The sequence below is a fragment of the Topomyia yanbarensis genome, chromosome 3 (genome assembly GCF_030247195.1).
Source record: "Topomyia yanbarensis strain Yona2022 chromosome 3, ASM3024719v1, whole genome shotgun sequence".
Taxonomy (NCBI): Eukaryota; Metazoa; Arthropoda; class Insecta; order Diptera; family Culicidae; genus Topomyia; species Topomyia yanbarensis.
The window spans coordinates 312,872,682-312,898,508 of record NC_080672.1 but is presented as its reverse complement, the minus strand read 5'-3'; the positions used below and the strand labels follow the sequence as shown (position 1 = coordinate 312,898,508).

At 41.4% G+C, this 25,827-nt stretch overlaps 2 protein-coding genes across 3 annotated transcripts; one reads left to right on the top strand and one right to left on the bottom strand.

The window, feature by feature from the left end:
* On the bottom strand, positions 1–2,386 carry LOC131692328 (zinc finger protein 600-like). The gene is made up of 4 exons (XM_058979309.1): positions 2,155–2,386; positions 945–1,864; positions 679–886; positions 1–622 (listed from the first exon to the last, which is right to left on the bottom strand). The coding sequence occupies exons 1-4, from the start codon at positions 2,311–2,313 to the stop codon at positions 71–73; spliced, it is 1,839 nt and encodes a 612-aa protein (XP_058835292.1). The 5' UTR covers positions 2,314–2,386; the 3' UTR covers positions 1–70.
* A 5,339-nt stretch (positions 2,387–7,725) lies between these two features.
* On the top strand, positions 7,726–25,495 carry LOC131689697 (muskelin). 2 transcript variants are annotated; one of them, XM_058974951.1, is made up of 6 exons: positions 7,726–7,881; positions 8,402–8,614; positions 8,778–9,172; positions 9,238–9,754; positions 9,883–10,051; positions 23,918–25,495. In XM_058974951.1, exons 1-6 carry the CDS (start codon positions 7,799–7,801, stop codon positions 24,968–24,970), a joined length of 2,430 nt encoding a protein of 809 aa, XP_058830934.1. In that variant the 5' UTR covers positions 7,726–7,798; the 3' UTR covers positions 24,971–25,495. The 2 variants fall into 2 exon arrangements, with proteins under 2 accessions (XP_058830934.1, XP_058830933.1); XM_058974950.1 differs by having other exon boundaries at positions 9,865–10,051.
* Positions 25,496–25,827: the final 332 nt, after the last annotated feature.

Genomic DNA, 25,827 nt, shown 5'->3' with positions numbered 1-25,827 from the left:
TTCAAATTTATTAGCTATTAATATACAATGTATGCGTTGTACAATCTGTACAACGCCAGAGTAATTCCATTTACTCCATTTTTACCGTTAAATGCTGTAGATCAGATTGCACATCCGGATAGGAAAGTGCAACACTTGTCACACGAGCTTCACTATTCTCCTGCATCACACCATCTTCGTTCATTTTAGTGTCCCGTGATAAAATGGATGATCCTGGAAATTGAACTATCGCACAGACTGCCATGTGCTCTTTCTTCATCTTTCTCGTTGCAAATATCTGCTCGCAGTTTGTGCATCGTTCCACCTGTTTGCGAGCAGCCCTGGCCGCTCCTAGCAACTGATCGGCGGCCGGTTTAACACGAACATTTGTTTTGAGACCATGAACCAGAAACATATGTCTATTGTAGTGCAGGTGGTACTTGAAGTCACGATTGCAGCAAATGTAATCACTGCGGTAAGTAATGCAAAGATGATCGTCAAATTCCTTTCGACTGGTAAATGCCACGAGACAAATGGCGCATTCCAGGTCTCTTGGGTGCCTGTGGTGCTGTTCATGTTCACTTAAATCTTCTGCAGACGTGAACGACTTCATACAAATGTCACATGGAAAGTAGGTTTGAATCTGAAAATTGTACGCTAGATAATTTAGCTGTGACATTTATACATGAGGTAACATACATTGTGAGCCTTCTCAATGTGCATCCTAAGTTTGTCTTTACGGCCATAGCTTGTAGGGCACATCGTACAGCAGAATTTGATCGCTCGGTGAACGGTATTGTGATGACGCCGGAGATGTGCAGAGGTTTTGAATGACATTGTACATTCATCGCATTTAAATCCTCGCAATCCCGAATGAGTTTTTTCGTGAAGAGCCAGAGATTTTTTGCTGGAATGAATCTTTGATTAGGACACTGCAATTTTAGTACAAACATTAGCGACATCACCTCTTAAACGCTAACCCGCATACATTGCAGTGGAAATCTGTAACGCTAAGGTGCACCACCGTCATATGCAGCTTCAGTTCGTTGGAGGTAAAGTAAGAAGTCGAACAGTACTGACACGGATATTTGCTCTCTCCCGTATGTCTTCGCAAATGCACTTCCAACGTATATTTGTGCTTCAATACCATGCCACAAATGTCACATACATATTTGGAATGAATCTCTTTTTTGTGTTTCAACAAATCTTCTTTGGTGGGATAAACCGCGTTGCACTTAGCAAACGAACACTTCCACGGATTATCGTCATCTGGTTTCTCGTGTCGATCCACGTGATTCTGGAACATGTTCTTAGATGTCGTACGATACGTACAGTAGCGACATTGCAGCATTCTTATTTTCGGTTTAGTTTTTGGTGGTAGTCTGGGATGATTCAGTGTAACCTCGCTTTGCTCTGCTATCGATTCTTCAGTCTCTTCGACAATTTCATCAAGAAACTCAGTCAATGATTCATCTTGCTGTTTACTTTCATGGCTAATCTTTTGCTGTGTATCGTCTTCTATATATTCGACGTTGTAATATTCCACATATTCGTTCTTACTTTCCAATAAAGTCGAAGTAACTTTACTGTCTTCAATTTTTATTTCTGCAATCGGTTCGACGTTATTTGATCTAAATTCAGCTAGTAGGTCTTCTACTCTCACTTCGTCCTTGTTACAAAGACTAAGCTCCTTTATAAGACCAGTAATTGCGGTGGAATCTGTAGTGAATAGTTCAACAATAACAGATTCATTCCCTGATTTGAGGTGGGCAAGAGCAACAAGGAACTTGGTCAAAAGCTTCATTTTCTGCTGATACTGCGAAACAAACTCGAACACGGCAAAACACGCCGGGCATATCACATTCGGTAGAAGTCCGGATACATTCTGCAATAAACGAGAATTAGGCATCTAATCTAGAAAATAATTCAATATTAATTCGTCAAAAGGGCGAAATTGTTTTTTGTAAACAAACTTGATTCGCTCACTGGTCTGCTGCAGAATGGAATTTCATGTAAAATATGCGTTTATGTAAATTTTTACCCTTTGTAGAAGTAATTTCAATTGTTTTCTGCTTTGAAATTATAGTAAATTAAGAGAAACCATCAAAATAAAAGTTTGTTTACAAATCTTATTCGCCCTTTTGCAATTTTAGTATGGAATTTATTTACATTTACCTTCGAAACCTCAAAAGTTAATTCGTTTAAAAGCACCAGTAGATTGCAATTGCTGTTCTCCAGAGTGGTCGTCTCGATAAATATCATCTCATCGCGGGGTTTCGATTGCACGCACAACCGACAAACGTCGGGGAACTGGTTCAGATTGAAAATGGCCATCACTTCGGTATCCAATGTTCCGTAGGAGTCCAGGATAATCGAAAAGCATCAGAAACAGAAACGTAAACAAACGACAGATCAAAAGAATAAAACGATAATTCAATTTTGACGTTTCAGCGTACAGGGTATGCCTGATTTTCCGACATTCGAACCGATTACCGAATTAAAAACTAGAGAGAATATTAGGAGAGGCGAAGAGTGAAAATCAGTCGAAATAACGTTCCCCCTTCCGGATAGAAATCAATGCTAGTGGTCACAAACAATCCTAGAACAATAAATATATATGGTTATTACCGTTTCTACATAGTTTGTCGCTAAGCTCTTCCAGTAGACAATAAAACTATTTCCTAAATTAAACACATGTAACAGATTACCGTACGATTAATAAATTACAAATTAAAATTAATGTAACAATTGTAACGGACTTACTTTCTAGCAGCACAAATTATTCCCACAAAACCAATCCCTACATGCACCAATGTGAATCCTTCTCAGGTCACAGGTCATAAAAACCAAATTTAACATATCCTTTAGTCAGGCCACTTGAAACGAGGACACACTCATATTTTCACACAGATCGTAAATTACTTGAACGATCGTTTTCAAATCCAACTTGCATAACCAGATGGGCGCATTCCAGTTAAACCATTCTGTGTCGCACCACTTGTTATAGCAACATTCTCACTAGGTCATTATTATGCTGAGGCGACAAATAAACAGCCTTGCGTAACCAAACAAAAGCACCGATAGCAACCAATGCACCCATACTTATTCATTGATTTGTTTTCCCTTTTTTACGCTACCCGTACATAATTATGTACTTTGAAATTGTAACTGACTCCTCCCATTTTGATGTACATAGAATAGTTTAAGTCAGGTTAACTAGGTTAGCTCGTAAGATTTTAAAATGGAATAAATCACATTATGTTAAACAGCTAACAAGGGTACAGGCTAAAAGTTTTAAATATCACGTATCCAAAACAATTAATTTTAGCAGAGCATTGCCACAAACGATTTTTTTTTTTTTGTTTTATGATGGATAAGGTACTCACGGTCCTTCGAAATGTCGAACCCAAAATCGACGTTTGTCAAAATATCACTGGCAGAGATGTCAGGCAAATTTGTATGTTTTCCTTAACACAGATTTGCACAGATTTTTACATACACTTGTAAAAATCCAAACTTAAATTCTATTTGCTTCAAACTTTAAAATCCATATGAATAAGAAATGCTAATGTTATCACGCGCACGCATACCTTCTATATGTCAACCGCATAAACTATGTATGCACACACATAACTTATATGTGCGTATTGTTATAGAATTGAATTGTATGTGCCTTATAGATATGAAATGTGAATAGAATATTGATATTTCTTGTAAATACACACATTATAGGTTTATGTACCAGCAAATAGTGTCTATATGCCACCGCTAATTGCAAAAATCTATGTGTAAAATTGATAAACGTAACGTTTACATTTTTATTAGTATAGGCTGCGCACCGATTTAAACTAGGGGCAGATCACTTGTGATGCATTTTTAAAAATCAGCTAAATTAAATGCATTTCTTTCCATCAAAATAGTAATTCGTAATGCATTTTGCGTTGCGTGCAATGTATTTTGCGTTGCGTGTAAGACGTCAAAACCCTACAAAAAATCAGCCCTACATTCAACAAAACGTCGAACAAAGTGAATCAGCATAGAACGTTTGTTAAACAAAATTTTCTGCGAGGGAGTGCAAAGTTGATGCAAAAATGGAAACTAAATACATTTTTTCTAATTTGATGCAAATTTGTTTTACATTTCTAGAGTGATCTGCCGCTAGGATTTAAATCAACGACTTGACTAGACACTTGCATTCCAAAACTGTATCTCAAATCTGACTACCCCTCAGTGACTCAGGTAACTGGTGCTGTCAAATTTGATATATGGTTAGAAAATATATAAAAAAAACTAGCAGCACTAATGAAGCTGTTATTTTTTCCTAACAACGAATATGCTCCGTTGCGACCGCTGGTTACGCAGACGAAAATAAAGCAGCAAAATAATTAAACCGTTGACGTTGGCTGCAAAGGTGAAAAGTATATTCGGTAATAAACTGGAAAATTAGCGCTGCTTTCCAGAGGTAAGTGATTTTTTAATCAAGAACTACCCAGGTAACCAATAAGCAAGCTGAATGCATCTTAACGGCAACTTGATAAGCACTTAAGTCGTTTTAAATGCTATTTAAAAGTCGCTTTTGGCAAAATATACGGCTACATTACTGCTGTGCTATGAAAATGCTTTTTTACTACTGTTGTGCATTCAGAATGCTGCTTACTGGCAAGAAGTTTTTAAACAGTTTTTCAAATGCTGATTAACAACAGTTATGCATAACGAATGCCAGCATACTGCAAGAAGCATCCGGAATGCAAATTTTACGCTACTTTACTGCATACACTAATGCTTGTTGGTTACCTGGGTAGCTATTTACGAATCATCCTACTCTCAGCACTCTCGAATGATCGATACCTGTTTTGTGGTTGTTTAAATATTACATCAAAATATCACCTGGTATCCTTGCACTCATGTCTCGCCATCGTAATCGCAATGCAAATGTCAATTTGTTCGCCACAAATATGGATCTTAAATTAAGTGCACCCGTTACCAAATCAGGTTATTGCAAGATACATTTTTATAAAAGTCATGGGTTTTTCGACTCATCAGAAACCGACACTAACATATTGTCGGAATAGATTAGCACCAGCTAAATCCCTAAAACGGAAACCCTTTTTTGCATAGTCTATTTCATGTTTTTTTTCATTTTTTATTTCTAATGTCACATTTTTCTTCCTTACTTTTGAAGTAGAATACTTCTAACGTTTCAATCAAATACAAATTAGTATTCTGGTTGCAATTGAAAATCGAAATATTGAACTTGCGCCTTTCGCTTTTTTTTCCAATTTGCAGAGTGGGCAACTAATGCGCATCTTGTGTACATGTTAGGAAACTTGCGCATCATCTACACCAGTTGCGTTTTAGTTGCACCCGCTGAAAATAGGAGAAAAACCGAAAGGCGCAAGTTCACTATTTCGATTTTCAACTGCAATCAGAATATTTGGTTTCAATATAGGGTGCCGTTGTACTGAATGAAAACACAAGATTTTTGTGCTATCTGATTGGAAATATGTACAACAGTTTTGATTCCTAATCTTAAGCGGGCCCTACACGAGTAGAATAATTAACAATAAAACAATTATTGATCAATATATTGATCGTGTACGGATATTATGGAAATATTGATTCTGTAGAATTCAAATGTGATTGAATCAGCCTTGTCAATATTTTTAATGACAATATTCTTGTTTCGTGTAGGGTCCACTTTAGGTAATTTGTGTTCATAAAATGGGTGAAGTTTTTTTTGCAGTGTAGGGTTTTGACGTCTTACACGCAACGCAAAATACAATATAAATTTCTATTTTACTGGAAAGAAATGTTAAATGCATTTCTTTCCCGCAAAATAGAAATTAACAATGTATTTAGCGTAGATTTTCGTTGATTTTCAAAAATGCATCATAAGTAATCTGCTCCTAGGTTCAACCTAAGACAAGACGTGACAATAAGGGGAGCCGTTTTTGTTCCAATTTTACGTCAGAATGGTCCAGCTCCTGATTGGTTGAGTCTAACTTTTTGCACCGTACACACAGAAAAAAAATATTGGTAAAAGTAAGAGTGTTCCGCTCTTAGCAAAAAATAACCAACGCCAACTATTAGGTTGAAAGTAAAACTTTTAAATTAATCAAGAATAATGATCAAAATAAAAGTTTTATTTTTCACCTAAGAGTATGCGTTGGTTGTTTTTTGCTAAGAGTGAAAAACTTTTATTTTTACCAACATTTTTTTTCTGTGTGTACACAATGTTACTGCAGGGATAGCAAAATGATGTTTGGTAGTGTTGCTATATTTATAGGAAAATAATATCATTGCTTTTGACAAATAAAATTATTATCGTTAAAAAAGTAAAAATGACTAAATTGAATTGAAATTGTGCACAAAGTGAAAGAAGTATCCCAGTCAAAAAGGGCAAGTTGCTGGCTAGCGGGGGGTTATTTGCCAACTCGGATGCGCTAATTGCCCTACAATTTACTGGCAATTAGGGGGCTATTTTATATGCAACATTTGGGCGATTTGCCGCCGTCATTTTTTTGCCGCTCTACCCGCCCTTAAATCGCCCCTAAATCGCCCAGGGAACGCGCCATTTAATCGCCCTTAATTGCCTGATATGAAAATTAAAAATAATAATTTTCTTCGGATTCACTATCTACTCACATAAATTTATCGGTATACTAGGTAATCACCACCAGACTATAAGAAGAATCGATGGTGAAATTCGTATTGCACACCAAAACTTACCACAATCTGACTTTCATTTAGACTCAGAGATCTTGTTCCACTATACTTACACACGATTCCACAATTTTCCACATTCGTTGGCTAAATTAAGTGCACTAAACAAACAAATTACAAGCGGGAACGCGCCAATTGTTTAAAAAAACAATTTTAAACTTAAGCCAAACATGAACCGCCATGTTTGAAAAACGCAAAAAACAACAATGTCCATTTCAGCCGCCAGAAAATTTGTCTAAGTATTGAAATTGCCTTTAAATCGCATTCGCAAATTGCATTTGTTCCTAGGGGCAATTAGCACAGGCGAGTTGAGTCAAACGTCAAATTTTTTAAATTGCCTGACCATGTTCGTCCGCATTTTTTTTTTTTGACAGGGATTTATCATGCATTTACCGTATACATGGTTGATTAACTTTAACAAAAATAAGACAGAAACCACACTATAAACTAAAATTATTCAGAAACACCCATGACATGGAAAACGGTGTCCTTCTTCAATATAGTGGATTCGAGATACAAAATATTGCCGGCGTAAAATAAATTAACAAGATTCCATTTTCATTAATAAAAATAGCAACACTGTTCGGAAGATTTCGGCTGGGTGAAAACGTACGAAAAGAAGAATGCCGAAGGAAAAATAAGAAGCCGATTGTCACGTCTGGTCTTAGGGTTCTAGGCCGTTTACAGAGCTGAGCTGGGACTGGTACTGACAATAGAATGCGAGAAACCTGCTTGCAGCATATCCGCTCGCCTTTCACTCTGACACTTTCCATTTGGTTTGCAGTAAGCAGGTTTCTCGTATCTCGCATACTAATGTCATCATCAGTGGCAGCTCAGCTTCTCGCCGCCACTCTGTAAGCACCCTTAGGGTTCGACCGATAACGGTTTGTGCGGAATTTCCCTTAAAAGAAATAATTTGACAGCGTCAAATTTGACAGTTGTCGAGAAATTTCCTGAAGCCAGAATCTGAGTACCCTGCTTACATTCGTGACTTTTGAAGTGACCATTTCGCTTATTTTCTCAACGCTGCCGTATAGTTGCTGCTGTCATCTCATGCCCACCCATCATCCAGTCAGAGAGTCAAAGTCGATCAAAAATGGCTGGAGGAATCAGCGACATCAAGAAGCTCGAGTACGATATCTACAAATATTCTAGCTACTCATCCTCCTATCTGCCCGAGTAAGTACACTTTGGAAGGAGTTTTAATCGATATGCACGATTTGCCGGTAGTATGACCCTGCGGGAGAACGTATTTCGAGAGATATTCTGTATCGTCAAAAATGTCGCATTAAGTTTCCTTGCATAGAGAATTTAAAATTAGCACTTTCGCTATTACTTCCCGCATTCCAATGAATTGGGTATGAAACGACGGCAATAATCTACTGAATAGTGAATTTGCCTTAAAGGCCGGCGAATAGTATTTATAATAGCAATAATGCTAGTTTTTGCATCTGGTGTTTTGTTACATTTATGGTCTTAAAAAGTAATTTTAGACTTGACAAATCATGTAGACAATATTACGTTGGAGTGACACCCAAGTAATACAAGACATGCAGCAGACGTCCTTGAGTCGATTCCGATGTGATAACAAGCGTTTGTAAATATACCGTTCGGCATTTGGTAGTGCATTGCACTTGCAACAACAAACACTTTCGATTTTGCTTTGCTAATTAGATGCGGCTTTACGCTTTCTCGGTAGGAACATTCGAGAGGATAATCCCACCAACCAAACTTCTCGATGGTCCTCGAACACGAACAGCCCGCCGCAATTTTTGATTCTCAAGCTGGAACGGCCTGCGATCGTCACCAAGATCAAGTTCGGCAAGTATGAGAAAACCCACGTCTGCAATCTGCGCAAATTTAAAATTCTCGGTGGACTGGAAGAGGAAAGGATGGTGCTGTTGTTTGAGGGGTAAGTTTTTTTTTGTTACATTCCAGTTCTTAATCAAGGTCAAAAGTTAATCTAATGAGTGTTCTGATAGCAATAGATGCGCACTTACAATTTCGTTAGTATTAAATAGTTTCGGGAGAATTTCGGAGTTATGTGCAAATTTTAACTTTGGGATATTTTACAGCGGTCTCAAGAATGACTCGGTTCCGGAAACGTTCAACCTGAAGCATCGAACGAATTCGGGGGAACTACTGCCGATCAAGTTTGTTCAAATCGTTCCTCTACTATCGTGGGGACCGAGTTTCAACTTTTGCATCTGGTATATCGAGCTTCTTGGCATCGAGGATTCGATTTTCATACTCTCCAATCTGCGCAAGTACAACATGCTTCGTGAGGTTGAAATCGTACGGCTTTTTATGAAGCACTGCCGCCAGCAGGGATATGTGAAAGCATTCAGCGCCCTGCAGGAAGAAACGGGCGTCCGACTTGAGGACGAAAAAATGACCGAACTGCATGAGGTTCTGGTCAGCAAAGGAGATTTTAAGAAGACTGAGGAAATGCTGGTCGAGTTTATCAAAAGTATGTGTTACTCTTGTAAGCCAATTTGTGGGAGTTTTCTAAATGGAATGCTTTACTTCAAGCAGCTGGTCTAATGGACGACTACCTCTCGAAGCAGGAGTATAAACCGCACTGGAATTTGCAACTGACACCGGAACATGAACCACGGCCTGGTCGTCGCGGCGGTCACCAGTTGATCATCGATCCTTTGACTAGCACCATTTATCTGTTTGGTGGATGGGACGGTAGCGAAGACTTAAGTGATTTGTGGTCGTACGACGTAAAAAACAATCGATGGGCGTTGATTCACGAAAAGTCAGAACTACTGGAAGGACCAACGCCTCGAGCATGCCACAAAATGGTATATGACACGCAAAACTCGCAAATTTTTATGATTGGACGTTATTTGGACAGCGCTTCCCGTACCGAGGAGAACATAAACAGTGACTTTTATCTATACAACACTGCAAGCAAAACCTGGTTCTTGATTTGCAATGACACCGCACAAGTCGGGGGACCTCAACTGGTCTACGACCATCAAATGTGTATCGACGGGGACAAGCAAACGATTTACGTTTTCGGCGGGCGCATTTTAGAACCCAAGTGAGTTCCAGTCCCACCATTAACTAACATTGTATTGGTTTCGATTTTTAGTTCGATATTCATTTGATTCTTTTATTTTCTTCCTACCCAAATTCCCTTGCAACTTACAGATTTTCTTTCTCCTTTAGAAATGAGGAGGAGACAACAGGTGACTACAAGTATTCTGGACTGTTTTCATACCACATCAGTACTAACACGTGGAATCATATCCTGGTGGATTGTGGACATCAGTCGGCTGCCAGTCCGCACGTGCAGAGCATCAAGTCCCGGGTGACTCACTCGATGCTCTTCCATCATGTAAGTGCTAGTTAAGAAACGGGGTTTGAATTTGAAATTTAGATATGCCGTAGTCTTACAGTTACGCTACAAAAATGGCTATAACAATTTGAAGAAATTGGAAGGTCAATAAACCTCACCAAACTTTAAGAAGAGGGCTGACGCAACCTAATTAACCTCAGCTCCTCTAAACGCTAGATCATTTAAAAATGGGGCCCTTTCAAACTCATTTTACCCTTTATTCAATCAAAAAACTTACTAAGGATGAAACAAAGCTAATAATGTTTTATTTCATGAATATAATTGGATTATCTCATTCATCGTTATTTCGAAGGAATTCTCGCACTTTTCTTTCGATGCCGCATATCAATCGATGCACATCTTTAAACAAGGTATTGGCTACTGATTTCCTTTTGTCCTCCGGTAAAAACAAGCTACCGCGAGCAGGAGCATTATAGAATTTGAGCCCCGAGAAAAAATATTTGAAATCATTACAATTACAAACAACACAACGTTTAGTTCGTAATACGTTTAAATGCCCTTTTTTGACAATAATCGTATTTCGGAAAATGGCATCATAAAAACCAAAAAATCTCATATTTTTAAGCAAAATTCGGCTTTAAAAATAGTGGGAAGAAAATTTGGTTTATTGACTGGTTACTACGCATTCTCATAAAAAAATCAAGTCAATCCGTGAAATAGTTTTTGAGTTATCGTGTCCGCCAATTTGAAAAAAACGGATCCGGAGAACGATCAATGTGCGGGTGTGACAGCAAATACGAGCGAGGAACGCATGGCTGTTTAAAACAAAAAAAGATCGTATCCACCGAGATTGTGCGAGGATGTAGATTCAATACTAACAATTAGGCGAATAAAAAAAAATCAATTTTTTAACCCACTACCTACATCCGTGAATAGATTTTATCACGAACTAGAATCAATATTTCAACAACTTGTGCCTAGGAAGAAACGCACGCGCCGCCCGGATAGCAAACGACCTTGGTGGAATGCTAAGTTACGAAATCTTCGAAATCGTCTCAGGAAGGCTCGAAAACGATTTTTTAGAACAAAAGGCGAAACCGACGAAACGTCCGTGCGGGAATTAGAACGCCAATTCGAGCTCTTGAATGAAACATACTTTCGCTCATACGTTTCCCGAATTGAATGCAGCATGAAGGACAACTCAAAGCAGTTTTGGTCTTACCAGCGGAACAAAACGTGCTTCGGTGGAATCCCGGAATGCGTCAACTATCGAGACAGGACATCAATGTCACCAGCGGAGTCAGCAAATCTATTCTCGTCATTCTTTTGAAACGTGCTAAATAATAACTCATCACCTTTGTCTGAGTCGTACTATAGTAGTATAGAGTAGTTTGCCAATGTTCACTCTGAATTTACCTGCAACATCGTTCACCCAGCGTCAGGTACATACTAATCTTCGGGGGATTGACAGTTCCAAGGGTCCGGGGTCCGACGGGCTACAACCATCGTTCATCAAGAATTGCTCTTCATCTTGTGGGAAACTCGGTTCCTAACGAACACGTTAAGCAGTTTCCCCGAAACGGATCAGCCGGAACTAACCGTAGGGACTCGCGTAGGTAAAAATGAAATAAAATTACGACACGGGACCGATCGATTTACACGTCTTTATTTCGTCGTTTTGTATACACTGTTTAATACTTGTTTCTCTCGCATATGTTGCCAGCAATGAGATGCAGTGGCGGCGTTACTAAAAACATCGCCCCCACTTTATTATAACTGACACTCCTCCTCGATGTTTTCTCCTCACGCAATGGACGCACCCCGATCAGTCGGGACGACCAAACCCATCGCCAACGCAAACCGTTGCTGCTTCACCGAACCCAATGGTTTCTTAAGGATGTCTGCAGTCATATCCTCGGTAGCACAGAATTGTAGAATCACCACACCTTTATCGACAAGATCCTTGGTGTAGTGGAGCCTGGTGTCTATATGCTTAGATCTTCTGGACTTGCGATCAGTCTCCACGAAATCAATACAGCTACGATTATCGTCCATTACGATAGTTGGTTTGCGTTGTCGTACTCCCATCTCATCAAGTAGCTGTTTCAACCAGACCAACTCGCGGCACGCTTCCGACAAGGCCATATATTCGGCCTCCATGCTGGACAAAGAAACACTGGTTTGTTTGCGGCTTGCCCAGCAAATTGTAGCCTTTTCCAGTTGGAACAGATAACCGGAGTTTGACTTTCGGTCTGAAGGATCGCCACTCCAGTCAGCGTCGCAGTACCCAGTAAGTACTAAACCGTCGCTCTTCTCAGCCATCAGCTTCAACTTGTAGCTACGAGTCTTAAGTAGGTATCGCACCACACGTTTTAACTCTACCCAGTCGGTTTCCGCTGGTTTGCTGACCTGTCTGCTTAGAATCGACACACTCGCCGCAATATCCGGACGCGTATTCACTGCGATATATGGCAGCGCACCCACCATACTGTGATATTGCTCGTTCGTATCCATCAACGGACTGTTCGCTCGGCTACGGTAGTATCCAGGATCGAGAGGCACATTCGAACCCTTCGCGTTTACTAGACCAAATCGTTGCGCAAGTACATTAATAAACACGTTCTGATCCAGACTGAAATATCCTTCCTCATCTTTGGTTACTCTTAAACCGAGAAACTGACTAGCTTCTCCCAATGACGTCAACGAGCTTTTTTCCAGCGATTCTTTTATCAGCCTGATCTCCTCCTGAGTTGTGCTTGCCACAATCATGTCATCGACATAGATTAAGAGGTAGAAGAATACACCATCGGGGAGTCTTTTCACATACAGACACGGATCTGATATTGACTGTGTGAAACCAAGGTCCTTCAACATCGTGCTGATAGTCTCGTTCCACACCCGCGCGGCTTGCTTCAAGCCATACAGGCTACGCTCGAGCCGACACACTAACTTCTCCTTTCCAGGAACAACAAAACCTTTAGGTTGCTGCAAGTACACTTCTTCCTTGAGCTTTCCATGCAGATAAGCACTCTTAACATCCAGATGATGAACGAATAATTTTCTTTGACCAGCAACCGTTAGGAGAATCCGCAACGTCGTCTGAGTCGCTACCGGAGCAAAAACGGCATCGAAATCAACCCCGAATTTCTGCGAGAACCCTCTCGCTACAAGCCGGTAGTCCCGAGCAAAGTCCAACATCAAAATTACAGCAAATAGACAACATATTTTGATATTAAGCATCAAATTGAAATCTTATTTTAATATCAGTTTAAACTTTTTCAGATATGACATCATATTTTGATCTCATTTTGATGTGCTCACATTTTTAGAAAAAAATGTTTGTTTCTATTTCTTTGACAAACATCAAATTGATTACTTATTTTGTTATCAATGAATTATTTCACCATCTCAATTAGTTTTCAATTTGCTTTCACTGATAGCATAAATAGTTTTCTGTTTGATGTCATAGTGCAATTTTTTTGCTTTCGATTTTGATCTTTTAACCGTTAAAACGACCAAAATGATAACAATCTGAGCAATCATTCCCTACTACATCACAACATCAAGTTTAGTTCTCAATTTGATATCAGACTCTGCTCGGGGTAGCTTTGAAACGGAACACATTTCCAACGCTGTCATGCTTTTTCTTATACACCCACTTGTTGCTAATTGGTGTACGATCTACCGGCAGTTCAACAAGCTTCCACGTTTTGTTATCCATAAGTGACTGGTATTCCTCTGCCATCGCTTCTTTCAAAAGTCCTTGTTCGGTACAAGTGACGGCATCTTCATAAGTTGCTGGCTCCTCCTGTGCTAGCATAGCGGCACTGACGACGTAGTCTTCCAACCGCCTTGGCAGAACGCCTCTGGTGCTTCGTTTTTGATCTCACACTGTCGCTTCCGTTTGGTCGAGCTGCTCCTGTTCATCATCCCACCCGAAGAAATGTTCTTCCTCCGAATCATCCTGGTCTCTTGGCTGCACAGGACCAATAAGCTTACTTGGACTCTTGGTTACGTCGGTCGTGATCTCCACTTCAACATGTTCTTCCGCTGGGGGCAGTCCACCCGACTTTGGTGACTCCTCCTGAAGCTCCGTAAATCCAAATCCAAGTCCAAGAATCTGTAGGCCTTTCTATCATTGCAGTAACCCACGAACAACAGTTTCTTCGCCTTACTGTCTAATTTAGACCGCTTGACATCGGGGATGTGAACGAATGCTGTACAACCAAATACCTTTAAATGAGCTAGTGTTGGTTTCTTACCATACCACCTTTCGTACGGTGTTCTATCTACGGCACGAAATGGCAATCTATTTTGTAAGTACGCAGCTGTGGCCACCGCCTCCCCCAGTACTTTTTATCAAGCCCTGCACCCAGCAGCATACAAGTGGCCATCTCTTGGAGGGAGCGATTCTTCCGCTCGGCCACTCCGTTTTGCTGAGGGGAATAGGCCGCAGTATACTGTGCCTGTATACCTTCTTGTTCATAAAACCTCTTCAGGTTATGACCAATGTACTCTCTTCCACCATCTGATCTTATAGCACATGGAACCCGACCAAACATGTTCTTGACATGCGGTGACAAATCTTTTAATGCAATCTGCTGCATTGTTTTTCCGTTTCAGCAGACACACGACGGTGTATCTACTGTAATCGTAAATGATTGTCTTGAAATACCGGGCACCTCCCGGTGTCACGTTTGACATCGTTCCGTACACATCAGTGTGTACAACATCCAGTACACGTTGGGTCCGATTGCTCGCTGTTTTGGGAAATGGAATTCTAGCTGATTTACCTTCAAGGCAAGGTTAACAAACCTGCCGGATCCCACAGTCCTGAATCTTGAAGTCGTCACTTAGCTAGTTCTTCCGGATCTCATCCAATACCGCTGGATCCCGGTGGCCAAACCGGCGATGTCAGGTATGCTGGCAATACTGCAGGTGCCGAGCTTCTCTGCCCAGCCGAGCTTCCTCTGCAACCTTCAACACGAATAAATTTCCGCGCGGTTCCGCAACAGCCACTACTTTGCCTTGCGCAGACGAAATTTCACATCGCGAGCCACTGAATTCCACTTTCAGTCCTCTCTTCATCAGCTTTCTCACTGATATGAGTCCACTGTCCAGCGAAGGCACATATAGGACATCTTTCAATGCAATGTCCACGAAAGATTTCTCGCCGTTCACACATTTCACAGTGCCCTCTCCGATTCCACCGGACTCTGACCCATCGGCTCATACCACTTTCACTTTTAGGCTAGTGTCTAGTTTATCGAAAAACGATTTGTCGTTCGTCATGTGGCTGGAACACCCACTATCAACGATCCAGGGTCCACTACATTTTGTCTCCGCTACAAAACAAATCGCTAAATTACTTTCTTCAGCCTGCTTAGCTTTTGCACTTCCCGATTTAGGCTTTTCTTCACGTTTGACGACTCTCTCAATTTTCTTCTTATTCTGCAGTTTCATCGCTTTTTCACCAGCTTCACCCGAACGCTCTCGCCGACGCTGATGCTCATCAATCAGCTTTTGCTTCACCAGCTCCATTGTCTGATCGGCATCTGGTCTGCTTTCGAGGGCGGTGACTATACTGCCATAAGACTCAGGCAAGCTCCAATAAATCATCGCGATTTTTAGTGACGTCTCCATCTCCTGACCGGCACAGGCCAACTTGTCGAAAAGCTCATCAAGCTCGAACAGATGCTTCTCAATATCGTCACCTTCGGTCATATTCAGGCTGCAAATACGACGTAGCAAAGCCACTCTCGACGTCATCGAGGTCTTCTCGTGAAAAGCTTTTAACTTATTCCACGCATCTAACGCTGACTCAGCATTGCGCACGAGATTAAGCTGACTGTCACCCACGCACAAAACAATAATAGCCAGCGCTTTCTCATCTAGCTTCGTCCAGCCATCAGTGACCGGCTCGGGCTTCACACCCATTAGCACTTTCCACAGTTCTTCGCGCTTCAGATACATTTGGCCTGTGTTAAGACAAAGAGGACCAAGCGCCATTTTGAGATATATTCTCTAAAAACGCTATTGCATCTGATGTAGTTCTAGAAACACCCACATTTATTTATTTCTGGGAACTCAAATAGCAAATGAAAGGATATAAGTGTTCATAAAATTACTATGTTAATGGTAAGTTATTCAAAAATGAATTTTGGCTTGAAAAACATCAGAAAAAAATGACGGCGCTCAGTTCGGTTTGGCTTAACGCATGCCATTTCCATACGTGTTCTCCACACAGGAAAGTTCTGGTTGTTCAGGCGAGTGAAAAGAAATTTCTCGCTCATTTTTCTCTCCTATCACGTAGGAAGCACACGAGAACGAGAAAAAAAACTCGAAAAAACACACGCACACTATCGCAGCCGTGCGCTGCGTAGCAACTCGAACCAAAAGTAGCTAACGTGAGAACTGTACCGAAGCCGAAAGTTTTCGCGCACTGATAGCTTCCTAGAAGCACTCTTCGTCCCGTAAAAAACTTATTTCTTCACCAAATCTGGGCCCATAACCTGTGGGAAACACGGTTCCCAACGAACAGGTTAAGCTGTTTCCCCGAAACGGAACAGCCGGAACTAACCGTAGGGACTCGCGTAGGTAAAAATGAAATAAAATTACGACACGGGACCGGTCGATTTACACGTCTTTATGTCGTCGTTTCGTATACACTGTTTAATACTTGTTTCTAAAAACATCGCCCCCACTTTATTATTACTGACACATTAAAGTTAGCCCAAAAATACCAAAAAAACAGTCATACATCCTAAAATCTAAGAGATAGCGAGTTGGTCTATTCCGCAAAAAGGTGTGTTTTCGAAGCATCTACAACTTTCTAGAACATCGAAAAACTGTAAAAAATCAAATAAAAAAGTTACAATAAAAACACTTTTTAAGGGGGTATTCCGACCTGTACTTCAATTTCACCCAATAACTTTTTCGCTTAACAGATAGCCATTTTGCTACTTCAACAAAGTTTCATAAAATTATTTCGTCTACAAACTTTCCATACATGACTATCAATTTTGGCAACAACTTGCAAAGTTATTTCTTTCATCTGCGTATATACCCCCTTAAATTGAAATTTTCCAACATTATATTAAACTACTTAAAAAATAAAGAAACCTTTCCGAGGACATCAAAGTACCATAGCCAATAGTTTCGTCGCAAATATCAACGTCCAGCTTTTTTTGATTCCGTCCCACTGTCAACGGCATTCTGGTATTACGGATACCAGAACAATATCGTAATGCTGAGCGAGCCAGCGCGCAATAGAGTGATTTTAAACAGTATACGTCCCTGAAGTTTTTCGCTATTCGGAAGATGCACCAAAGCTGTCTTGATGCCTTTTCCACTATGAATGCTGTAAGTGGTTTGAATGTCAGTGCCGAATCCATGATAACTCCAAGATACTTGACGTGGGAGGGTCTTGGAATGCTCGAGTCGAAGAAATGGTAGTTAAACTGTATCGGGCGGCGTTTTCGCGTGAACGTAACGATTGAGTATTTACTCTGGTTTAAAACTATTCTGTGTAGATCGCACCCGGTACTAAAACTCTGCAGTTCACTCTGAAGAAACTCGGCATCGGTTTTAACCCGTATTTGTCGAAAATTTCATGTCGTTGGCGAAAGAAAGGCGGGGTCCTTGCAATTTGTTATTGAGGACATTAACATAGAGGAGGAATATTACTGGACCGATATGGCTTCCTTGAGGGATGCCGGATGTAGCGAAGAATGGTCAGATAGGCAGCACTTAATGCTGTTTTGGAGTTGCCTTGCATCGGGGTTGGAACGAAACCAACGCAGAAGTCGTCTATCAATACCGAGTTTGTTCAGATTCGCTATAACGATATCATGGTTGATTTTGTTGAAGGCCGCAGATAGATCCATGTAAATAGCATCGATTTGCTATCCGTCAGCGATTCCATCGAGTACATATGTTGTGAACGAGAGCAGGTTAGACGTTGTCGATCGTTTATGCATAAAACGTGCTGGTGGTCTGCAATGTAGTGTTGGCAGTGAAAGGAAATAGGATCTAAAACAACTGGCTCGAATAGTTTTGATACGGTATTTAACACGAGATTCCCCGATAATTGTTTGTTTTCCTTTTAATGAACTAGAAACATGTGCGCTGCTTTCCGGCAGTAAGGGAATGTTCCAGTATTGAGTGGTGAGTGATAGCTCGAAGACTCGCCGAAGTGGTTAAAGAAGCTCGCTAATGCACTTTCCGACTAAAAACGAGGGAATGTCATATGGGCCCCGGCGAATACCAAGGTGGTTTTCGTGAAGGCCGATCAACAACGGATCAAATGTTTACCCTGCGACAGATCCTAGATAAATTCCGGGAATACAACTTGCAGACACACCATCTGTTTATTGATTTCAAAGCGGCGTAGGATTCAGTGAAACGAAACGAGTTATGGCAGATAATGGTTTTCCGACGAAACTGATTAGGCTGATTCGTGCAACGCTGGATAGATCGAATTCAAGTGTTCGAGTTGCGGATGAGACTTCGACGTCCTTCGTAACCTTAGACGGATTGAAGCAGGGTGATGCGCTGTCAAACTTGCTGTTCAACATTGCTCTTGAAGGTGTCATCAGGAGAGCAGGCGTGCAAAGGAACGGTAACATCGTCACTCGGTCGCATATGCTCCTAGGATTTGCGGACGATATTGATCATTGGAATCGACCGCCGAGCCGTGGAAGAGGCATTCGTGCCTTTTAAAAGGAAGACAGCAAAAATTGGTCTCACAATCAACACCAGCAAGACGAAGTACATGATAGCTGGAAGAATACGTGGGTCCAATAGTGATGTTGGTGGTGAAGTGGTGTTAGGTGGTGATAAATTTGATATAGTGGAAGAGTTTGTGTACCTTGGAACTCTAGTGACGTGCGATAATGATGTTACCTGCGAGGTGAAAAGTCGTCTTGCAGCTGCAAATAGGACTTTTACGGACTTCGTAGTCAGCTGAAGTCCCGTAGCTTGCAGACAAAGACAAAATTCGCGTTGTACAAGACATTGATAGTTCCGGTTGCCTTGTACGGCCATGAAACGTGGACGATAAAGGAAGTTGATCGTAGAGCGTTCGGTGTCTTCGAACGTAAGGTGCTACGAACAATACTCGGCGGTAAAGAAGAAAATAACATTTGGCGGCGTCGCATGAATCGCGAGTTATACCAAGTATATAAAGGAGTGGATATTGTCAAGCTAATAAAAAAATAGCAGGCTGCGGTGTGCTGGTCATGTGGCACGAATGCCGGAAGAACGACAGGCGACGATAATATTTAGTAGAGAACCGGGAAGAGGCCGACGACTCCGTGGCAGGCCGCGTACACGATGACTGTTTGCAGTGGAAGAGGACCTGAAAGCACTCAATGTCCAGGGTGACTGGAAGAAATTGGCCCAGGACCGGGTCCAGTGGAGGAGAATTCTCCACTCGGCATAGATTCAACGAAGCGAATTGTTGCCCATCAAGTATCAAGAAAGTAAGTCATATGGGCCCGGGGAAGCAGACGCTTTCAGTTTGGAATATACTGCAAAAATGGCAGTGTTATCGACGCAAATTTGGTTGCTGGTTCGTCCTAGAGAAGGAGTGCAGACTTGTGGAAGGCGCTCGTCGGAAAAAAAACGCTTGAAAATTCTTGGGAGAACTGTTGGCAAACCTTTTTAGTGTCGGTGCCCGACGAAACTCCATTAAATGTCATACAAAATGGTAAACCGGATTCTTTTCGTTGCTCGTTCACATATTTCCAAAACGACTTGGGCTTAGATTTCAGTTGACGCTTGACGTTTCGCTGGTGTCTAAAAAGGCGCGTCTGCTTTGCTGTTTGTATTCGTGGTTGAGTTGGAAGTAGTGGTTTCGTAATGCAAGTGTCTTATATTTCGAGAATTTATTAAATGCATCTCGTTTGGCAGTTTATAATCATCTACGGACGGTTGATTGCCAGGGAGGGTGTTGATCGGTACTAGTTGTTCGTTTTGGCACATGGCGGTCGATTAGATAGTTAAAATATTAGAAAACGTCATCGCTGCTTCATCGCGTCGTCATTGTTAAGATATCCATCCCGGTTTATATCCAACAGCATGCCAACGATGCTGTCGTGGACAGCGTTTTTAAAATCGTAGACGATAAAGCTTGCGACATCTTCAAAATTCATTCCTAGGTTTCCAGCTAGTACGAGATGTAGTGGGGGATGATGACGCACATGCTGGACTAAAGGAGTCGGAGCGGCGTAGCAGTACGGAGTGTAGTCCCGGGCATTTACAAAGCAGTAATTGTCCAAGATATAACTGGCATTGTTGATAAGCGTAGATTTTCCGATATTTTATCGTAGAAATCCATTACATGCCTGGCACCACGTCAAGCCAGGTAAGTTGAAGTCGCCCAGTATAACAATATCGTTAGACAGGGGCAGCGATCGAGGTGATGAAAGAAACGGAGGAAAGATGTACATCGATCATGCTGTAATCACGAATTCTGTCAGGTAAAAAATACACGACACACAGGAACATATTGCGATTGGCACGTTTCACTGATATCCACACTTGCTCTGAGCTCGCCCACTGCTCATCATTGATCACTCGGGCTTTTATACCATAGCGAACGGCGATAAGTACACCACTTTGGGAGCATTGCGGTCACAGCGGTAGACATCGAATGTTGAACCAAACATCTGACGAGACAGAGTATGGTTGTCGAGCCACGTTTCCGTTAAGGCGATGACGTCATAACATCAGCCTATGGTCGCGATGCAAATAGCTGCCGTTGATGAATTTAATCCACCAACATTCTGGTAGTAAACCTCGATGTTATTGCATGACGGATCAGGTTCAGCTGATAGCGAAGCCATGTTGCCGTTTTGAGCGTATTGGAAGATCCTTTCTTCAGTCCCACGAACAGTATTGGAATGGCTTACGGTCAACTGCGTCGCGCCACAGAGTGCTACGATCGTCGTCGACGAGAGAAATGGTTGATATCTGGTTACAATATGTCGGAGCAAAAGGCAAATTAGCGGAAGCGAAGAAAGGATAAAGCACAAGATTCGTTTTTGGGCTGCATCTGAACATGGCCAGCACCATTGGCATAGCTTGCAAATTTGCGTTCAAACAAAGACACTAACAAACACAGGGCACTAACTGGACATTGCAAATTCAATTATCACATGGCTTCTATTCAACGTGCTGAGTATTATTCGTGTGATCTTTGTGAATCCGATTACGGAACCATATCATTTGATGAATATGTAATTGCGTATCCGGATTTTTGATTCTCCATACATAGATGAACCTATGTACAGAGAGCTGAAACGCAAGGATATGCTATTGTTCCTAACCAAGCGTGGTAAAGAGTTTAGTTTAAGCCGTATTTGGATGACAATATCTCTTCGGGGGTGTTGTCGTTCTGTTATCTCAATATCCCCTCGGATGTGTTGATATATCAGCTCACCGTTTAAATAAAAATTCTAAATCCCTCCGGGGTTGGAAGTTTTATTCCTGACAGGGCCGGCGGAATACTTTTTTCCCGAGTGGGTAGTAAGATTCGGAGTAGTTTCTACTCGTATTGATGAACGTTTAAACATGGCGTGTGTATGTGAAAATGATAACTCTCTGATAATAGCTTGTATTCATTTGGAATACCCTTTGTTAACGGGTTAGCGAAAATGTGTTTATTGATTACTGATACTACACAGAACATTTGTACAGCTATGTACCAATCACTCCATTCTTTTTCCATTTTTTTCTTTGGTGGATACTGTAGCCCGCATGATAATATTGACTGATGGGGAGGTATCTTCAACGACCCACATAGAACGATTTGAATATTTCTCTAAAGGCAAAAATAATGCCGATAAGTCTCCTTTTCAATACGAACAATATCCATCTAATACAACCGGCCCGTGGACGGTCTACTTCAGGACCAAAGATAAGCCATTTAACATCATCCATAAATCGCGTGATCTAACTGATCAACACTCGATCGTATATGAATAAGTATTTATATACGTACCCGGGAAGTAGAGATGGATGGTGTAGTCTCCGGGAGGGGCCTTAATTGCGAAATATGGGATTGGCTCCTTCCAGAACCCTTCGCTTCAGTCAGTGAAAATTGTGGTATGCAATCAATTGCGTTAAGCAACAATTGAGTAGTATAAGAAAACAACTTATTTTCCATTGGCCTCATTTCAAGCCTTTCGCCGGATCTGTTCTTCCAAACTTTGTTCTTTTGAACGGGGCTCGTCTAGGTATTCGCCTTTTAGAAACCTTTTAGAAACAAGGGGCGGAGCGGAAAACGCGGAGAGAATCGTGAAAAGTTTTCCCTCTGTGGAGAGACTCCGCATGAACTGTCGACATATCGCACATATAAATTAGACAGGGAAACATTGAAGCATTTTTTTGAGTTCCACTCCCAGGAGAAATGCTAAAGAGGTCACGTTACCGGCCACGACTAATTTCTACACTCACTAGAGATTGTGACAATCCCATTGACAATGGCAAGAACGTCAACTCCACCAGCTCGTCCTAGCGCGTTAGATTTATCATTGTACTCGACCTCGCTACATTTAATGTGCTCATTGATTCAAAGAGTTACGCGTCCACTATATCCGAAACAATCGACTTTAAACAAGGAATTCCTCCGGTGGAAGCGTACAACGTTTTGACTGGCTTAATTCAGACGAAACGAAAAATCGCTCCAGATTACCAGATACAAATGATAGTTGAAGTTCTTTCACATTGCTTCCTTCCAGGTAATGAAACGGCGGACACTTAGGCATTAGAAGGAGATATTTATGAAAGATCGAGTAGCTTTAACGAATTTTTCAGTATTTCTTGTCAGAGGACGCTTGAAAATTTATCAAATTTCGTGGGTCAATGAAAGTTTTGGAATCCGAACGATATCAGCAAACCTTGGTTAAAAGGGATGGATGAAGGACGTGAATTCCTTTGGGTGATATATCGGGTCATGTCCAATCATGGTACGTTGAATGTGCATCTTCGGAGTATTGGGGTCGAGGAGAACGGTCTCTGCACTTGTGTTCTAGCGCCAGTTATCCGATCCTGTATGTCTCTCATACACATATTTTTAAATCCCCGATAGATATCCGAATTTGGTTATCTCGTCTCTTTTGGCTGACAAGCTAACAGCTACCTGGAAATCTGATCCCAAGAGTTCCCAGCGGATCCAAGGAGGCCAGTCGGTGATCCGGTTCTTGATGTCCGGACAGCGATTTTCTGTTTGTCAAAAAACTGCAATTGTTGTTCAACGAGAATTTCAGACGCATGCATTTTGTGCGCGAGACACTACTTGGTTAATTTCAGGTTGTGGTTTGCTCCAAACTTTCTAGTGGGTAATTCCCCCCTCGGTAATTTTCGAGTAGGTAGTACTACCCATACTACCCACGTATTCCGCCGGTCCTGATTCCTGCTATTTTTATTTGCACCAGCAAATCACTCAGCAACCTTCCGGGGGTACAGAATATTCTTTTTTAATAGTTCTGTGTCGTTATTTTTCATACCCTTAATCTTATCTTACCTTATCCTACCACTTCCCCAATCCTTTACATCAGGCAAATGATGAAAAAGCAAATCATAGCAAGGCACAAATCTCCGATCGACATGGGGGACGACGTGTCATTTGAGCCAGTCGCTACTGATTCCTGAACATTTAAGCACGACGTGTACTCTCAAATTTGCTTTGAAAAATCGTAAATTGTTTAACGTTCTCACGTGTACCTCCTATTTGCAAGCGATTTGTTTAGCTTAGAAAGCATCGGAGCCCTCTTTGTCCCGCCAAGGGTTAGGAGGCCGCCTATTCGTTGTCATGCTAGCATTTCATTTCCTCTGAACTTGTTCGGTTGCCTCAATAATCAAACACTGTTTTTCTAACTATTGTATTGTTTTTTTTTGCAGAAACATCGAAAGCTGTACATTTTCGGTGGCCAGCGCGGCAAGGACTATATGACGGACTTCCTCATCTACGACGTGGACAGCGGTGAACTGTCGAACATGACACCGGAAAATGTCGGCACAGACTCGAAAAATGTGCCCCAGTCGGGTTTCACCCAGCGAGCGACCATCGACTGTACTAAGGACGAAATATACGTACTGACTAGCTTGAGCAAGGAAAAGGAACGTCGAGATTTGAACATCAACTCCTTCTGGTTGTTCTCGCTGGCAAAGAAGGAGTGGTGCTGCGTGTACAAGAGTGACCACTCGATAGGTGAGAATTGCTACCTGAAAAATCAAAATGCCTGCCCCGAACCGTGTCCAAGGTACGCCCATCAAATTGTGTACGATGCAGCGAATCAGGTTCATTTCTTGTTCGGTGGTAATCCTGGGATGAATTCACACTTCCGGCTGGACGATTTTTGGATGCTGCGACTAGAAAAGCCAACGAGGGACCATATACTGCGCTACTGTAAATACCTGCTGAGAAAACAAGAGTATGAAGAAATTGCCAAAACGAACCCACTGTCAGCTATTGCCTACTTACAAACGAAACTGTATGATATTATCGACCACAACGATCCGGTACAGCTGAAAGAGTTCCACAAACTGGCTTCCCTCCTGTTCAAGTCTGACAGCACGGATTGTGAAACGGAACCAACTAGTCTTCTGTCTTGTCCACTCGGTGGGAATTTAAAGCCCAAAAGTCAGAAGCACCCGAACGATCACGAACCAAACGAGGAAAGTGCGAAAATGATGCGCGTTGAGTCACCGAAAAGCGCCGACGAGGCAGACGCATCCAGTATCAGCTCTCTCAGTAGTGAATGTTCCAGTTCACAAACGGCTCGAGCAATCGCGTCAAGTTCGTCTAGTTTATCGTCCCGAATTGGTAAGGGAAACGATCAGCTCTTTGAGCTCAAAATTCGACGTTGTCTGTTGTACAACAAACTCGTGGACCTGCTTCCAGAAAATCTGTGTCAGCCAAAGAAAAATATCAGCGATTTTGTGCTACTATAATCGATGACACGTGCTTTCCCTGTCCCGAAACGTAGTGTTTTTCCTAACCCTCTATCCCATTACAACTTGACGCTTTGCATATCTTTACTTCGAACAGATCGAACGGATTTAAAACGAGGAAACGGAAATGTGATATTACTAACCCCGTTCTGGAATTGGTCCATAGCTTTCCACAGTTTTTTTTCCGTGCCCTATTTACTATTGCCATTATATTAGGACCTCGTAAAGTTTTTCATATAGGTGAACACAATGGTTCTCATCAGTCAATTCTAAGGCTTGCTTCATATGCGATTTAGGCTGTCGTTATTCTGTTATCCATTAAGAAAGACAATCAACTCAATAGTGACATACGTCTGAATCGAACGTCGTCTTTTCTGTTCATGTTCTGTTATATTGCAATAGGTTTTTTTGACACCATACCCGGACGCATCACAAGATTTTTTCGTTCATATTTTATGCATAATTTTTAATTGCATTAATCGGAAAGTGCTGTTTGTAATATAAATCGTATTGAAAATCTCTAAATTTGGTTCAAAATCCTTAATCTGTGCCGAAATGAACTCCTTGTGTCCAGCATCTGCGCTTGTATATCCAACGGAACAATGACCTTGTTATCTGTGCAATTTAACCGTTTTATAAGGCCGTGAAAATTGAACAAGGTATCAATACATACTATAATAGAAATCAAAGTTTACTTCATTACTCATCGCAGTGCAGTTAGGGTAGATTTTTTTCACTTGAGAATTTGTAACGACTTGACGGTGGTTTTTTCTACCTATCTGACTGTCTTGTCCGTGACGCCGTGAAGTGACAACCAAGTGTAACAAAAACATTCTACGGCCAAAACGGCGCCTAAT

Bases quoted from the DNA above. Each gene is read 5' to 3' on its own strand.
- LOC131692328 (XM_058979309.1), bottom strand. From the start codon at position 2,313: ATGGCCATTTTCAATCTGAACCAGTTCCCCGACGTTTGTCGGTTGTGC. The intron at 1,865-2,154 runs GTAAATGTAAAT...CGTTTATTGCAG, and splicing joins TAACTTTTGAGGTTTCGAAG to AATGTATCCGGACTTCTACC. The intron at 623-678 runs GTATGTTACCTC...TACAATTTTCAG, and splicing joins ACATTGAGAAGGCTCACAAT to ATTCAAACCTACTTTCCATG.
- LOC131689697 (XM_058974950.1), top strand. From the start codon at position 7,799: ATGGCTGGAGGAATCAGCGACATCAAGAAGCTCGAGTACGATATCTAC. The intron at 9,173-9,237 runs GTATGTGTTACT...TACTTCAAGCAG, and splicing joins GCTGGTCGAGTTTATCAAAA to CTGGTCTAATGGACGACTAC. The intron at 9,755-9,864 runs GTGAGTTCCAGT...TGCAACTTACAG, and splicing joins GGGCGCATTTTAGAACCCAA to ATTTTCTTTCTCCTTTAGAA.